This window comes from Triturus cristatus, chromosome 3_1, assembly GCF_964204655.1.
Source record: "Triturus cristatus chromosome 3_1, aTriCri1.1, whole genome shotgun sequence".
In the NCBI taxonomy this organism is placed as follows: domain Eukaryota; kingdom Metazoa; phylum Chordata; class Amphibia; order Caudata; family Salamandridae; genus Triturus; species Triturus cristatus.
Window position 1 is genome coordinate 140272124 of NC_140583.1, and position 17851 is coordinate 140289974.

The following is a 17851-nucleotide window of genomic DNA, read 5'->3' on the forward strand; positions in this document are numbered from 1 at the left end:
ACCCCTACATTTTGCTGATTGATGGGGACTTGCTCTATGGCTTGTTTTTGCAGGAGGGAGATTACCTCCTGTTTTAGTAATGTGGCATGTTCTTGTGACATTGGGCGTTGCCTGGGGGAATGTTTGGGGGGGTAGATGTTAATTCTAGGCAGTACCCTGAATGAATAATTTGGGTCACCCATCTGTCTGAGGTGATGGCCTCCCAGACGTGAAGGAAATTTTGTATTCTGCGCCGACCGGAGTGGGATCGTCTGGAGGGAGTAGGGGAAAGTCATTGGGTAGGCGGTGTGGCAGAGCGGGCGGTATTTGTTTTGCCTCTGCCTTTATTATTATTTCCTCTGTAGCCGCCTCTTTGATAACCCCTTGTGAAGGTGGACTGAGGAGGGGATTTGTAGGACGTGGATGCGCTATCTGAGGAGTAGCCTCTACCCGTGCCCCGAAAGGAAGTGCGGCGAAAGGAGCGCCTAGGAGTGTGTGACTGTAGGGCTCCCATGGATTTCGCCGTATCAGTGTCTTTCTTCATCTTCTCGAGGGCTTCATCAACTTTTGGACTAAATAAATGATGTTGATCAAATGGGTGGTTCAATATAGAGGCTTGCACCTCAGGTTTAAAGCCTGAAACTCTAAGCCAGGCGTGGCAACGGAGGAGGACACTGGTGTTTATGGCCCTGGAGGCTGTATCTGCCGCATCTAGGGCACAGCGTATAGAGGTATTAGTTATAGTTTTCACCTCTTGGATCAATTCATTAGCCCTATTTCTGTATTTTTCAGGGAGATGGTGCATGATGGTTTCTATCTCATCATAATGCGCTCTGTCGTATCTGGCCAATAGCGCTTGAGTGTTGGCGATACGCCATATATTGGCGGCTTGTGACGCAGTGCGCTTCCCTGACGCGTCTAGGAGCTTGGACTCTTTGTCAGGTGGTGGTGCTTCGCCTGACGCCTGAGAATTTGACCTCTTCCTAGCTGTAGATACCACTAAGGAATCCAGTGGTGCAGGGCCTTTAATGTATGCAGGATCTGTGGGTGCGGCTTTATATTTTTTCTCTATACGTGGGTTTAGGACCCTAGCTCTGACTGGGTCTTTAAAAACCTCTGGTGCATGTTTGATTACTCCTTTTAGCATAGGTAGTATAGCAGTAGACCTATGTGCAGTATCGAAGGTGTCTAGGAGAAAATCTTCCTCCACTGGGTCAGTATGTAGCTCTACCCCGTGGTAATATGCCGCCCTCTGTAGTAGGTGGTGAAAACCTAACGAGTCTTCTGGTGGGGATGGCCTGGATGGATATAGGTCATCCTGTGGGACATCTGGGATGTCCGGATTGTTATAGTCATCCCATGGGTCTGGGGATCCAGTAGGGGTGGGGTCTTGTGGCACATCTGCTGGATCGTAGTAAGGGTCCCCTTGATCATCATGGTCTGGAGACAGGGTCGGAGAGCGATGAGGCAGGAGTGGTGGAGGTGGGGAGAGTGGAGGGGGTGGAGGAGGTGGGGAAGGCACTCTGAAAGGGGAGGTAGCAGTGTCCTTCCTCTTTGGAAGTGGAGCTGGATTGTCCAAATGTCTCTTTTTTGAAGACAGAGTCAAATGTCCAGTTTTTGGATCCTTGGTTAGTGTCTTTTGCAGAGGATCCGGTGTGAATAGTTCTTGCGACCCTGGGTGTTCGGTCGGCGCCGAGGTTTTCGGGGCCGACGGCTTTTTGGGCTTGTCTGTGCCGTTCTTTTTCGGGACCTCCGATTTTTTGTTCGGTGCTGAGAGAGGCTTCGGCGCTGGAGTGTCGGCGCTGAGGGCCTTATGATGTTTGTTCGGCACCGAGAGGGCGGGTTTCGACACCGAGGTCTTTGGTGCTGAGCTCGGTGTGGAGGTGGAGGCCGATTTTTTCTTCGGTGCCGAAGGGTATTTTTCGGCACCGCTGGTAGGCTGGCTCGAGCCCGAGCTGGCGGAAGGCTTAATAGGCTTCTTTACCGGACCCGAAGGTGGGGTGTTAGAAGCAGTGTCCTTGGTCTTGCCTAGGCGCGAAGGCGTGACCGAAGCCTTTTTGGGTATCGGCCCGCGTGTGGGAGGGGGTATAGTACTCACGACCCTCTGCACCGGGGTGATGTCCTCCACATCTGAGTCGTCGGCCTCGGAAGCACGGACGAGGTCGTCGTCATCTTCTTTGATGTGCTGCTGTCCCGGAGCTTTGACGTCGTCCCCGAAGATGTCGACTGGAGCTGAGGTCGAGAAGTGCGCCATGCTGCGTCCTGCCCTTCGATCTCGAATAGTCTTTTTCGATCTAAAAGACTTGCAGGCGGGACAGTCTCAAAGCCTCGTGTTCAGGTGAGAGGCAGTGGTTGCATACCTCATGAAGATCGGTGTGGGGGAATTTGGACCCACATCGTGGGGCACTTATTGAAGGGAGTTCTTTCCATCAGCCGAGACCGGAGCCGGGATAGGCCCGAAGGCCGCCGTCGACGACTGGAATCGAAGAAGTGTCGAAGTAGAAGGTGATTAGGATGATTTGCTATTTGAAGAATCTCGATGAGCGAGGATTTTTGCGTCGATCGTTGAACTGGAAAAGGTCGGAACCGGAGCGCGAAGTATTACATCCGAGCCCGATGGCGGAAAAAAACAATCTGAGGATGGAGCTGAAGCCCATGCGCAATACGAACCAAAGGAGGAGTCACCGACCTCGTGACTCCCAAACACTTTCCAATAGGAAAAACAAACTGCAAACATCCGGGCCCAACACCAGATGGCGATCTATGCACAGTGTATAATCTGCAGCTCATATGCCTCGAACCAATGGTTTTAATTCCTTTTTGATTGAAGTCAACTGGTTTTATACGAACTTTTTATCTATATTTCAGGTTCTGCAAATTCCCTATTACATTATGCACCAGCACTTTAACGTAACCATTTATGCTGCTAATCGTCTCACTGACCGATTTAAGCACTTCATGTAAACGTAGATATTAACGTTTTTGAGTTTATCTAAGGGACTGACTAAGAGCAAAAAACATCTTGTTATTATAAACTGAACATACATACTGCATATATAGGTAATTGCAGACCGTAATACCAGGACTGACTGCAAATTAGATCTTTGTAGGCTATATTATATACTTAGATACAATGTAACTTGATGTCTGTATTCCTTTTTTACTTGTTTTTAACATAGATGGGATGTGCATATTTTGTGTAAATGCCTTTATGGTCATATTGACCGAAATAAAGTTTTACAAATGAAATTAAATGTTAGCCTCTACACCCCCCGATTGTTGGAGGTGATTTTAATGTAACTTTCGAGCCACTGGATGAGGATGATATCCTTGAAGTAAATGATGAGGATAAACTTTGCAATGTCCCTCTGCTTACCATACCTCAAATAAGAAATGGTCTCTAGCAGCCTTGTACACAAATGCGCTGGCCATTGAAAATAGGCTAAGGGCCACTAATGGCAGGACCGCATCGGATAGAGGAGATGAATTAACCTTCATTGGCCCAACAGGAGCAAGTCGCATCAACTATTTCCTAGTAGACCTCAGGTTGTGGCATATATTACTCGACATGTCACAACCCACTCAGTCTAGAGCTAGTCTCCCCGTGGAAGGGGAAAGTTAGTGCTTCCAGGAGTCATCTGATTACGAAAGAGCTACTAGCCACTAGTGATAAGCTTCATCTTAAATGGCCCTTGATTCTTGGGGATGAAACCAAACTTAGCAAAATCAAGCATCGATGAGAGATCAAATCCCTTTCAGGGGCCGCAGGAGATTTGGAAGACGTTTGTAAGCTGCACGTAATGTTTTTTGAGCAGCTTACGACATGCTTTGTAGCAAACCCTAAACGTACTAAACATAGCGCTGGGGACTTAACCAGAACGAATTCATGGTTCTCAAGCAAGTGTAGACCCCTAAAGCATCAACGAGTTAGAGCCATTAAAAACAAAAATATACCCCTAGTAAGAGAATTACGGAGACTATACAAATTAGCCTTAAAGGAGGCTAAGCGAAATTGGGATGGGGACAGGTGGAAGCAAATTGGGGAGGCATGTTCAATGAAAGAATATAGGAAGTTTTGTGGGAAAGGGCAACCTGGGAAGCCAACCTGCACTAGCTAACAATATATCAGCTGGGGGCTGGCAGGAATACTTTGGAGCCCTTTATTCGGCTTTCACTATTTGCTCCGAAGGGATGCCTCCTTTAGATCTACCACCAAACCTAGCGAGGGTTAACTTCACTTAGGAGGAAATAGAAACCTCAATTGAATCTACTGTGGCTGCAAAAGCCCCGGGACCCTATGGAATACCTAGTGATCTGTTCCGATACGAAAAAAACAACAGGTCAAATTATATGTTGTCACTCTTCAGCGCCATTGCAGGGGGGAGAACAAATTCCAGAGTCATGGAGGGGAGCCGAGGTCATACCGGTCTTTAAAAAAGGGGTTTGTAGTAAACCAGCCAATTATGAGGCTATTAGCCTAATAAAGTGCACCCAGAAGGTGTTCAGTCGCACCCTTTTAGCTAGAATTCAGGACTGGATGACTGAAGGAAATATATTAACACCACTCCAAGCCGGTTTTCGACAAAAGACTGGCACAATTGACCAGGTTTTTAGATTCATTCTCCTTTATTGGAAAGTTATGATTTTGGGCAGAGGGCGTCTATATGTTGCCTTCGTGAATATGAAGTCAGCATTTGGCCTTGTGCCACGTGGAAAACTCTGGGAGGTGCTGAAAGACCAGGGATGCCCCTGGAGATCCTGGCATTGATTTTACGTGTTCATGAAGACAATTATGCCAGGGTACGCTGGGCCAATCATGGCCAAGTGTCCGATCACATCACTGTAAACCAGGGTTCGTCAGGGCTGTGTGTTGTCCCCCACATGGTTCTCATTATACATTAACCAGTTTGTGGACTTTTTAGCGACAACATCAGATGACGCTCCTTCCCTGGGGAACATGAAGATCACCACACTCTTTTTTTGCGGACAACACGCTACTTGTCTCGTAAACACCCAGTGGGCTGCTGACGCTACTAAATCAATTTAAAGCGTTCTGTGATGAGAGGGGGCTAGAAATAAATACTAGCAAGACGAAACTAATGATGCTTAACCCACACAAATCTTTTAGAGGTTGTTTTACTCTAAATAGTGCTAGGCTGGAGCGGGTATGCAGTTTTGAATATCTGGGAGTAAAACTGGCTGAGGGAGGCCCTGGAAGCCACACTTGACTAAGACCAATTTAAAGTTTAGACAGATAGCTGGAGCCTTGAGAAAGGAACACTCAGGATCCTATACAAAACCGTTTGCTCCAGCCTTAGACATCTATAAAACCAAAGCAGTAAACAATGTTCTCTATGGGGTGAGCTATGGGGGTTTGATAAAACGGACAGCCTCACCATAACTGAGAACAGGAACTTGAGGAACCTGGTCTCTCTCCCACTAAGCACACCATTACTTTCTCTTGAATTAGACATGGGTGTGAAATCCATAAAGGACTTGGCCAAACTACGTCCTCTTTTGTTTGGGCTGAGACTCCAATTCAACTCCAGATCTGCACCCATATGCCTCAGCCTGGGAGGAAGTGTGTATTTTAGACACATAAAAGAAGATTGACTGGATAAGGAATATAAACATTTTCCTAAAAAACTTTGGGGTACAAGGAGGCTGCATCCATCTCCAAGACCCTCCCATAAAAAACAACTAAAATCTATGTATTGAGACTGGGTATTCGGAAATGAGATCAGGAACAGCAATTTAGGAAGACTAACAGGAGAATTCCTTGATTTTAAAGTGCAGCGATCATTGGAGAGCGTCCTTGATCTGATACAGGTCCTGGCTGATAGAAAGCTCTACATCCAATTTAGACATGGCACAATTCCTTTGAACAGCCGAAGGTGCGCCAAAGGCAAGCCCGTCTGCGCCCGTCCGCACCCGATCCGCAACCAGCGCCAGCCCCAATACCGGTCCTACAAACATGAGTGAGATACGGATTTCTTACTCAAGCCGTCAGCTGCGCGAACTAAATAACAAGCTTTACAACTCTGGATGCATCGGAATATTCCCAAACACACTCCCTGGATTAGACCAGAATTTCTGTCCTAACTGTAGTGCCAGAATACTATTATATCACTACCATGCATCCATAAATACACAGCTCCAGCATAAAACACTCAGAGAAGAGCATGAAAACAAGATGTTCAAATGCCTCCTGCTTAATACAAGATCACTAGTAAAACACAGTCTGGAATGTGCGCAGCTCCTGGAAAATGAGGAAATTAAGATCGCTTTTTTTACTGAAACCTGGACAAACGAGGCTTCAGGTCCAGATTTGGTCAATGCTATACCACCTGGGTACAGCTGCCACTCTCTTAATAGGGTGAATAAGAAAGGAGGGGGGCTCGCACTAATTTTTCATGATTCACTAAAGGCTATATTCCAGGGTTCACTATTGCCAGAATGTGAGACACTGGATTTTTGTTTCTATCTCTCCCATCGATATACCTTTAAAGGGACCTTAGTCTACCGGCCTCCTGGCCCAAAATCTCAGTTCTTCTCTCAGGCGGGTAGCTGGGTTGAAAATGAACTAGGATCAAGATCGTACACGATCCTAGGGGATTTTAATTTTCATTTAGAAAAAGAGGGAGACCCAGATACTTGCACACTAACTGATATAATGAACTCAATTGACTTGAAACAATTGGTCCCAGGGCCCACACACAAAGCAGGGCACACTCTAGACGGAATATTTTCCAATAATGAACAACTTAATTTCATTAAAACCTTTCCTGTTATCTGGTCCGACCACAATGCCGTGATATTTTCTGTCACCCCTCCTTCTCTTGACACAATTCAGGGTAAGACAGCCCACAGGGTATATCGCCCATGGAATAAGGTAAAGGGACAGGACTTAAACAATTTGCTACACGATACCCTTCTAACTCCTCCTACTAATCTAGATGAAGCCGCCATATGTTATTTTAAATGGCTGGAAGCTGCCAGTAACAATCTGGCCCCCCTAAGAAAAAGTAGGAATTCCAGGAAACGACCATCATCCCCATGGTACTCGCAGGAACTCAGGGAAAAAAAACTCAGCTGCAAAATGCTTGAAAGAAACTGGAGAAGGAACTACGACAAATTAGAGAAAACACTATACAAAGTAGGTCTGAAAGAATACAAAAATCTGGTGTTCAAAACTAAACAAGATCTCTTTGCCCTTAAAATTAACGAGGCAAAAAACTCCTCAAAGGAATTATTCAATACAGTTATGATGCTGGCTCACCCTACTCCTCTAAACATTTCTCAAGAGCTTTGCGATAGGATAGCCAACCATCTGTTTGACAAGGTGAATGTGATATTTTCCACCTTTTCACAAGTATCCAAAAATTCCTATCTGAGCACGGTAGATCAGAATAATCAGATTGCTTTAGCAAATCAGTTACTCCAGTTTGCCCCTATCACAGTCACTGAAGTAGGGAATCTCCTGACTAATATTAGATCAGGATCTCCACTGGATCCATGCCCTGCATCAGTGCTGAAGCTGGCACCTGAACCAGTCACAAAATATCTGGCAGTTGTAATAAATGCCATGTTTACAAAAGGACATTTTCCTTTAGACTGGAAAACTGCATCAATCCTCTCACTTCTAAAAAAACCGCAACTTGATAATAATGATCCTAACAACTTTAGGCCTATTTCTAGGCTCTCGTTTCCTGCCAAAATCGTGGAAAAAATCATGAACACCCAACTCAGCAACTTTTTGGAGGCAGGTCGGGCACTTGATCCTACTCAATATGGCTTCCGAGCAGGACATAGCACCGAAACGGCACTCCTTAAATCAACAGGAGAGATGAGAGCCACCCTAGATCAAGGAGGAAAAGGGGCATTGATATTGTTGGACTTATGAGCAGCATTTGACACGGTCCATCATGGGTTGCTGATGGACCGACTAGAGGAAATTGGAGTCCGAGGCATGGCCTGGCACCTGATTAACTCCTTTTTGAAGGATAGAGTACAAACGGTTACCCTAGGAGATTTCACTGCCAAACCCTTCTCCTTCCCCTGTGGGGTCCCGCAGGGCTCCTCCATTAGTCCAACACTATTTAACGTTTATGTCAAACAGCAAGCACCTTTGGTAGAATCCTTTGGGTTCCATCTTACCTCCTATGCCGACGATACCCATATTGTGGTGTCTCTGCTCCCGGAAGTACAACAGAACATCCACTCTAGGTTCCATGATTGTATGACAGAGGTTGGCAAGTGGATGGCTCAGAACTGCCTCAAGCTGAACTCCAGCAAGACAGAGGTGGTTCTCTTTGGGAATGATCCTAATTTTTGGACTCCAGAATGGTGGCCAGATTCTTTGGGACCACTTCCGCCACCCAGCAGGAAAGTTAAAAACCTAGGGATAATGCTAGACTGTCAGCTTTCTTACAGAGATCAAGTCAATGCAGTGGTGTCCGCCACCTCATTTACTTTAAAGTCCTGTAAAAAAAATCCCCCCCTACTTCCCAAAGAGAGTGTAAGAACAGTGGTATCAGCTCTTGCCCTCTCAAAACTGGACTATTGCAACAGCCTATACCTAAATATTCGGGAAGGGCTCTTGAATAAACTCCAGTTACTTCAAAATGCAGCAGCTCGTCTCATCTCTGGGATCCCAAAGTACGCATCGATCTCACCCGAAATAAAAAAATTACACTGGCTTCCAGTAAAAAAACGTATTTTATTTAAAGCCATGTGCATAGTGCATAGGTCACTCCATGGTGAGGGACCCTCATACTTGACCAAGCACATCCGCTGGTACACACCCAGAAGAGCACTACGCTCTGCCGAGGCTAAACTGGCAGCAACTGCACTAGCGAAAAAAACAAACTGGGGTGGCCGGAGCTTCTTGGTCGGAGCCACTAAGGCTTGGAATACCTTACCACGGTACCTTAGAGGCACTTCTAACCATCTCAGCTTTAGAAGGGCACTTAAAACTTGGCTATTTGCGTACTAGTAGTCATATTTGACAACTCACTCAGCTGAAGGAGGACTTTTCCCTAGAGCCAGGACACCTACGGGTAACAGATGCGCTTTATAAACTTATAACATAACATAACGTAACACATTTACAAGCTAATGGTCAGGTAATGACATGGCCAGTAAGGGTTGTCCATGTTGTTATGACCCTTGCGAGTCTGCAGGCTATCTTTTCTTTGGCTGCCCGGTTCCCGTTCTGAACACGCCGCCACTGAGCGGTACACGAAGAGGCATGTATTACCTACGCTTCGCCTGACTCATCGATCCCCGGTTCGACTGACCGTACTCGTTCAATCCTCGCGGATCCCTGCCTATTATCGGTTAACAAGCTATTTAGCCCGTTCGGAAATCCGTTCACCGCCCCACTGCAGGCCCTCGAATTCTTGCAGTTGGCAATTATTCAGGCATGTAACCTAATTTCCTGATGATGATCCAGCAATTCTAGGTATGGGTTTGAAACGTCGTCGACTCCTTGACCCCCTAACACAATCATAATTACTATTTCAAATGTGTAATGGTGTCCCCCTTAATTTGTGCTTGTCAAATTGATGAAGTTATTTCAAGCACTAAGTTTTGACTGAGCCTGTTTGTCCGTTTCTTACTTGATGTAAGACTGTGTTCCCACTTCATTGTTTGTCCCAATTTTTGTTACATTAAAGAGATTTCTGTCCAGCTGGACAGCATAATATAGATCTAATTGTATTTCTGTATTTATTCCTTTTCTATAACCACAATTCAAAAGAGGGGGGTGCGGGGGGGCGGGGGGGACAAGCAGCTGTTGGAAATAGGTCCTGTACCAATGCTCCTAAAGACAATGCAAAATACTATAAATGGTACCAGTTCCTAGAGGAAAGTGAAAGCTCAGCAGCCCAGGTCGGTGGCGAGTCAAGATAGGTGTCTCCAAAATTAAGGAATGAGTGTGCTAGAATGGGGAGTGGCACTCCTGTGTGTGTTGTGTCCTCACACACCCTTTTGGGTGTAAAGCATCATCATTGGGCACTGCTCCTCGTGGGGGTGGCACTGCAGTCCCTCACGGGCCCTACTGGAGGGCTCTCTGGTGGAGATCTTTTAGGAGTTGCCGCACTTGTGCAAGTGGGTGTGTGGGCCAAGCGGTGGGTGTGAGTGAAGATAAAATAACCCATTGGTACCCGGATAGGTTTATTAGAGGGTCCTCTGGGTTAAGCTCAAATCTGGACGGGGATGGAGATGCACTTTATGCAGACGAAGAGGGGAAAGAACAGATATATTCCCGCTGCTCTCAACTCATGTAACATTGAGAGCAGCGGGAATATATCTCACACAGGAGTACCACTCCCCATTCTAGCACACTCATTCCTTAATTTATTCCTTTTCTCCCATTGTCCTTGTGAGGGACCAATGTGCTGATACCATCTTTGGCTGCCCAGCATACTCAGTTCCTAGGAGCAGATGGCTTGTTCCCATATGCAAACAACTGGGCACTAGGGACCATAGTGAGACATTCCGCATTTTAAAATCTGATGCAAGACCCTTGTTTGCTTGTGCGACTGCTAAGTTCCAAAGCCATATGTGGGGAATCAGAAGGAAGGCACGATCAAAACCATAAACCCTGACAATTTGTCCTAATGCGATTCCCTAACCACGGCCAGTGAACAGCAACCTGCACGGTTTTAAAGCTTACTGTGCATCACCATATAGAAGCAGAAGGTTTGGGTCATACTGATTTATCGTCTTTCAAAACTTTTATCTTTAAATTCAAATGATTCTTAATGGATAGTCTTTTTTATCTATTTTACTACATATGCAAAATTGGATCATGTTTTAATGTATGTATTGGCAATTATAATGAATAATGTCCATGTAACTTGTAATAATCTTTGTATATGCACATGGCACTTTTAAAGTTTGCTAGAAAGATACGGAAGGAAGTCACAATAGGTATCGTCTAACTTGATAAATCGTTCTACTGAGACTCCCTAACCATGGCCAGCGAACAGTAGTCAGGACTGTTCCAAAGTATGAATTTCACCAACCTATAATAGTAGGTGGTTTGAGGCACATTGGTTAATCTTTTTTGTAACAGATACAGCTTCCTTTAAACAATTTTATTACATATGTATATTGCGATCATGTTTTAAATAGTTGCCTTGATGAAATCAATGTATGAAAAATATGCAACCAGCAATAATTTATGTATATGCATGTTGATACTTTTAAGGTCTAGACTGACCGAAATAACCTTTTTTGCTTTTTTTAAACGACAAACTGAATTCTAACAGAAGTGGACATGTATCCACACAGACAGCTGATCCACATACAAAACTTAATGGTGGATTAATTAAGTGATCTGCACAAAGATGAGTGGATCAGCAACTGAGCGGCATGCAAGCCCCACTGATATATTAAATACAGGAGAAACCGGAGTTATAAACACATTAGAAAATGATCACAATTTGGAAATATAAAACTTTCAGATACTCATGGAACAGTGTAGCATTGTAGATAAAACCTTTTCCTGCCTAGCACATTAACCAGTACGAACACTCAAATTTTAAGTGAACGGATTAAAAATGTAAAGTACTGGGTACTAATCCTGGTGCTGAAGAAGGCCTGGTGTCCGTTTCAAGTACAGCTGAATGGCTGCAACTAATGCATGTAATCAATTTGAATGTTTTCTTTATGAGCACTTTAGAGGAGATGAAGCGCTGTACGAAAGAGAATATGGCGAGAAGAATATTGCTATAATCAGTGTGGGGAAGGACCATGAGCTGGAGATGGGATGGAACAGTTTCACCTTTGGAAGTAGGCTCATCTGATACCCGTCTGTTTGTGAACCGCTTCGACGACGATCTTTGAAGCAGAGAACGGAGTGCATGTCGAATCAGAGAGACATGGTATCCAGTGACATGGTAGACAGTGATGTATCCAAAGCCATGTCTGTGAGCAAGGCTAAACCTACAATGTAGACGGTTAACTATCGATGGGAACCGGCGCCATCCTTCCGCCTGGACATGGACGTAGCACCAATCCCCCCAGCCCAGGCTCCTCATTAGCCCCTTGCACATAACAGGCCACTCGCAGCCTTACGTTTTTTAGTTCCTATGTATCCACCTCCTCAGCTGCGCAATGCCGACTTAGTCTAGGTTCCCTTCTCATGCCTTGGCCCTCATCACCGTTACACTGATACGCTATATGACAATACTGCCTTATACATCTCTTGACTCCGCAATACCTCACAACTGTCTCCCCTTCCCTTTGTCCCCCCTCTCCACTGTGTGCGATGACTTCTTCGTGTTATAAGTTGCTCTTCATAAAACGTTTCTGGTCTTGGTTCACATGCGGGATCCATAGCAGCGGGATGTTGTCATAACAATGGCTAATGCAACAACTTGACACTATTAAGAAGAGCTGACTATGTATCCTTTATGTCTGTTGTTCAATTGTTCATAAAATTATTAAAAACAAAAATAAAACTGTTGATGGGAGCCAAATCTCTTTTGGTTGAAACATAATTTCCACAGAGCATGAACATAATTGATGAATGTAGTTGACCATGGACAATTTGATGAATTGGCCAGCAAAACCTTCCCGTGTTCCGGTAGAGGTCAAAGTTCACATGTTGGAGGTTGGAAAAATGGGCCCCCTCAAATTTAACTAGGAAAGGAGGATTAGAAGCTTTCCATCTTCAGCAATCATTGCTTCTGAGAAGAATGAGGTAAACCATTCGAGATTCTGCCATTAAGGGTTTGCAAGAAATGAATGGAAAAGAGGACCTGATGATCTACGGCATGAAACATTCTCAACTGATCAATGAGTACTTAATGTGTCTTTCTATTGGTGACACAGAGGGTGTTATCACCTACCTATGTAGCTGCCATGTCGCTGTTGCATGCAGGGTGGAACACTGACCAGCGGGCAACAATAACCTGTCTGCAGCTGGAATACAACTGCTCAATATTTCAACTAGGAAGGGAATGGCTCATGAAGCAACTAGAGAGGTTCCTAGTCAGGGCCGGAGTGGCCATAGCGGGCACTGGGCATTTCCTCGGTGGGCCGCCAGAGTTGGGGGCCCGTTTTGGGCCCCTGGGGGCCGATTTTGTCACAGGGCCATTTTTGCAGCATAGCTGCAATATCGGCCGCTGTAACGAATCCGGCAGAAACCGGCCCTGGTAAACAGCTCGGCCGCAACCCCAAACGCCTGGGGGGCTGGCCAAGCACTGTGCCAGGGCTGGTTTTGGGTCCCAGTCCGGCCCTGTTCCTGGTAGCTAGATGTAGTCTGTGTTGGAGGAATACGATATGGCTAGCTTTTGAAAATTTATTGTGGGAATGGGAATGTTCACTAGCTGAGAGGCCAGCAATTATACAGCAATAAAGGGTTTGGGTACAGGTTTCATATGACAATATGATGTTATCCCAGTAAATGGTGGCTGAGAAACAGTTGACAATGGTTGTAGGGCCACACTGATCTTACAACCATCTCAAGGCGGAATTATGGGGTTGTTGGTTCTGTCATTGCTTTGATAAATATCAGGGACGTAATCAACAAATTAGTGGTTGAGGTCGAAATATTTCTTCATTTGGTGCAGCGAATGCAGGTTTAATTACCTTGCTCATATCATATACTTAGGTGCTGTTATTTAGATAGAAATCTGAATGAAATCTTAATACTTTGGTGATGCTAAGTTTGCATGTTGATCAGACAGTTCTTAGTGCGAAGAGTTCTTCGGGTGATCATATAGTTTATAAATGTGATAGATTTTTCCATTGTTAGTAGAAAGCTCCTTTGTCCACAATGGGGCCGATTTCAATGGTCTGATATGGTTAGTGGATGCACGCAGGCCTGTAGTGTGGCTTAGCGCAGTGATGAGAGATTTAGTAGTTGGGTTCGAGAGTAGGACAAATACTTTCTGTGGTTGGTGGACGGGGTATTTTGGATGATTTTGTTGTTCTCTTCGTAGGCTTATGTAGGGCCTTGGGTGACCGCTTGTGATGTTAGATGATGAAGGGGATGGCATGATGATCTGGACAATCCAGATGAAATGTGTATTTGTAAGGTCAAGAGAGAGTAGGTGTGAGCCACTGACAACATTTATTAACGATTATCTATTAGCAGTCACCTCTGTTACTAAAATATTTTCTGAAAGTCTACTTTCTTTATGTACAGAAAATATAGAACTATATATTCAATAATAAATCAATGTAAGCAATTTAAATCTTTCAATTAAAAACAACTGTGGTTATTCCCTCTACTCTATGAAGTTCAGAAGAGTTGAGAAGACAACCTGTTGAGCTCAAGATAAGGTGATTTAATTATCCAGCTAGACTGTACTCCCTGCTCCCTACTATCTTCCCTCGCTTTCTGTGCTAGCCAGTGTTCCGAAGAAGATCTCCTGCGGCTCAAGCACCATGCAAAGTGAAAAATAACCAGATGATACAAAATGTATTTGGATTGTTGGTTACATATTGATCATGTTGAATAGATAATGAGAATATTTAATCAGATTTAAGAACTAATTTTTAAAGAAAATAAATTCTAAATTAGTCTGCATGTCTATTAAAATAATATTACCTTGAGATTTCGTGCAAGCTAAAGAAATCTACATTTATTGGTATTGCTTAGTTGGTTAAATGCATGCTATTAGGATGTGTGTGCATCGAGAAGGTCACTGTCAGATTCCAGTCGGGCAGCACAACTTATGACCCTTCCAAGAAGGTTAAATCTGTGCCTTGGAAGTGGTCAGTAGAGAAATCCTGCACATTCTCTGTCTCCTCTCCTCAAATCCATGGATGTCTATGCAATACCACTATACTTCAACAAGGACCATCACCTTCATGATAGTTTTTGCAATGTCTGCCACAGGATAGCTAAAATCCTGATTTTTAAAATCACCCTATGCTGCTGTATAATTCTTTTGCGCACCGGCAATGTCGGGAGGAGATAGAGAGTATGAGCCCAGGAGACTGGAGACACGTTTTATTCTAGAAATGGACAGTTAGAGATCCCATGACCTTAACATAGATGAAGAACTACATACTTGTTTAGGTTAAAAAAAGAGTGTTGTCTGGGGAGTTGTGTGCCATTATGAGATTGTAAGGAAATGGTTTTAATAATTAGTTGTAAAAGAGGGAATTTTTATTAACAGTTATATGCGTAGGAATTAATTGTGGTATATAATGTATGTCTTTTTGTATATACATTTTTTTAAATGCCATTTTTTCATGGGACTTGTGAACAATTCTTGGAATCTGAACCCACTTGGGCTGAACGTAAGAGGTTGGAAAGGATGCTCACTTTTAGAGCAAGAAATAGGCAAACAGGAATATGACTAACCACTTATGGAATGGGACGTTGGTGAATTAATACTGATTTGGTATTACGAAACAATCAATTATTGCTGAGTTTGGTACAGTTAGATTTATCTTTTTACAATAGTGTACACATTATGAATGGATGAATAATTGAAATTATGAAAAAAGGATATGTAGAAATTGATACGAAATCAGATTCATTTTGCAACAGTATTGTACAAATTATGAATTGATAATTAGGTCTGATGTATCATGCATTAGTTTTATATACATTATTAACTAAATAAGTTTAAATACAGTGATTTCTTACCAACTATGAATCTATGAGCTATGTTTGATATCTTCTTCTTTTTCTCTGATTAGCATATCACTTATTTGATATATTCTGCACTGTCTATATACAACCTTTTGATTCTAACATGTTATAAGATTGTGACCGTTTAGCATGTATTCGGTTACTTCTAGGTTTATGTATGTGTACGAGTATATAGCATATGAAATATAATGGCGCCAACACCATGACCAAAGCTGCCACATGCAGGCGAAAAGAGTTGATGTACTTTTTTTGCAGCCTGAATAAAACTTGGAAAACAAGGATTGTAGTACCAATCTCTTCTCCACAGCGCCAGCACGATTGTGATACGTGCAGTCTGCGCGTTACTACTCGTGCACCACCGACGGTTGGGAGCACGCCTGCAGAAGCAACTACAAGTAAAATGGATATCAGTTTGTGTAGCAGGCACAAAATATCAGTATACCTTCAAAATACAGTTTTTTTCTATTAAAAAGTTTAGACTCTTTTCGCATACGTTGCCCAAGACAGTAGTTTGAAAGAAACTTACAGAAGGACAAAATCATAAGTATTAAAAGAAGTTTAAAGAAGGCACAAATGCGGTCCTCGGGTTGAATTCTTACCGCCAGGCTTCGAGAGGAAATCTCTCCCCTGTAACTCCTGATGTCTTCCAAATCCAATGTTGCAGTCAAGACCTCCTGTGGAAAGAGATTACATCATCAAAGTGAGTACACTCCATTCAATGAGTACACTCCATTCCTAATGAAACAGTGTAGTCCACTTGTCCACTTTAACAAATTCATGCACATATGTGACATGCTGGATGTTAGACTAGCAGGGATATAACCGGAAAGTAGAAATATACTATTTAGGTGGCTATCAGTGTGCCCAAAACAACCTACACCGAAGTATATTAACAACTTAAGATGAAGCAAATGCAAGCACACTAGCTTCGGAGCCCTACGGCGAAGATGCACTGCTCTCCCCAGTTTCCCATCTAATTAAGTCAGAAAACCTGCTTAGTCTCCAACAGTGGAGCCTCGACTGGCTTTGCCATTGGCTCATTCGCAACATGACCGTCAATCCGAGAATGAAAGAAGGCCCACTTTACTTCAGGGGGGACTTCCGATGGTGAATTTTGCAGAAAAGGTCTTCCATGCAAGGCAAAATGTCCCAGATGCAAAAGAAGGAAACATGTTGCCCATCAGGGACGGTGCTAATTAGTTTTAGGGTGGGTTGTAAAGCAAATAATTGCCAACCAGCTGCCTCAATATGGTAGACAAACAGGCATTATCAGTTTAGCAGAAAGGGAATTTGGCGGATTTGTGGGAGCATTTTTTGAAAATATTCCTCAAGAGTGGGAGGGAGCTCTAAAATTTTCTTGAAAGCTACCACAATGCTGAGGTGAGGTCTGTGCTGCCCTTGTGATCTTGCACGATGTCACTCAAGATTTATATGAGCCCCAACACATTGCATATTCATTGCTATCCGACATTATAAAGCCAGGGCCAAGTGACAGACACAGCGATAATAATTCGATTACTTTTACAGTTACAGATTTCCCACACTGGATCATGGACCCCATTTCCCACTCGTTTACAGATACTCAGATTAGCGAAATGCATTTAATTTTAAAATGTATTAACAGTCATTATTTAATAGCTACTGCTAGGTTTTTTCGTTCACTTTCCTACATAAAAGTATGTAATTAAAACAAGCACCCATGTCTCCATTCAAAGTAATCCTGGCACATCCATTGTAGTATTTAAAACAAGCACAGTGAGACTAGTAGGGGACACGAAAACACAACACTATATGGCGTATGAGATTCTTTACATGTACACGGGGCTATACATTTTTTACGAAGGGATGTTAAGAGAGGATGCAAGAGATGGGGGATTCCTGATAATCAATACATTCATTTGAATGTTTCACCTTAATTCTATCAATCATATCTTTAATTTGTCACATAAATATTGAAAGGAATAAACAACGGTGAAGCTGTTATCAACAATCCACGAAGAACTAACTTTCAAAACATGAAAACCCAGGCCATCGTGATTACTCTCAGATGTAACATGCTTAGAAAGGCAACCTACCACATCATCCAATGAGAACTGGGCTCCTTGCGAAATAATGTCTCCATTCAAAGAAATCATGGCACACCCATCATAGTAGAGGCGGTCACCATCGCAGCCCTTCTGATTGGCCAGTATATAGACACCACCATTCTGAAAACACACCAGAGAGCAGTGTTTATCAATGTGCGCCCAT

General features: G+C 43.6%; 1 protein-coding gene across 1 annotated transcript in view; it reads right to left on the bottom strand.

Moving 5' to 3' along the window:
* The window catches only part of NADSYN1 (NAD synthetase 1), a 199914-nt gene that overhangs the window by 111027 nt on the left and 71036 nt on the right, over positions 1-17851 (bottom strand). Inside the window, exons 9-10 of the mRNA XM_085643580.1 lie at positions 17677-17808; positions 16201-16275 (exon numbers count right to left, since the gene is read on the bottom strand). Of these exons, the coding sequence (XP_085499706.1) occupies positions 16201-16275; positions 17677-17808 (207 nt within the window). The remainder of the gene's footprint in view (positions 1-16200; positions 16276-17676; positions 17809-17851) is intronic.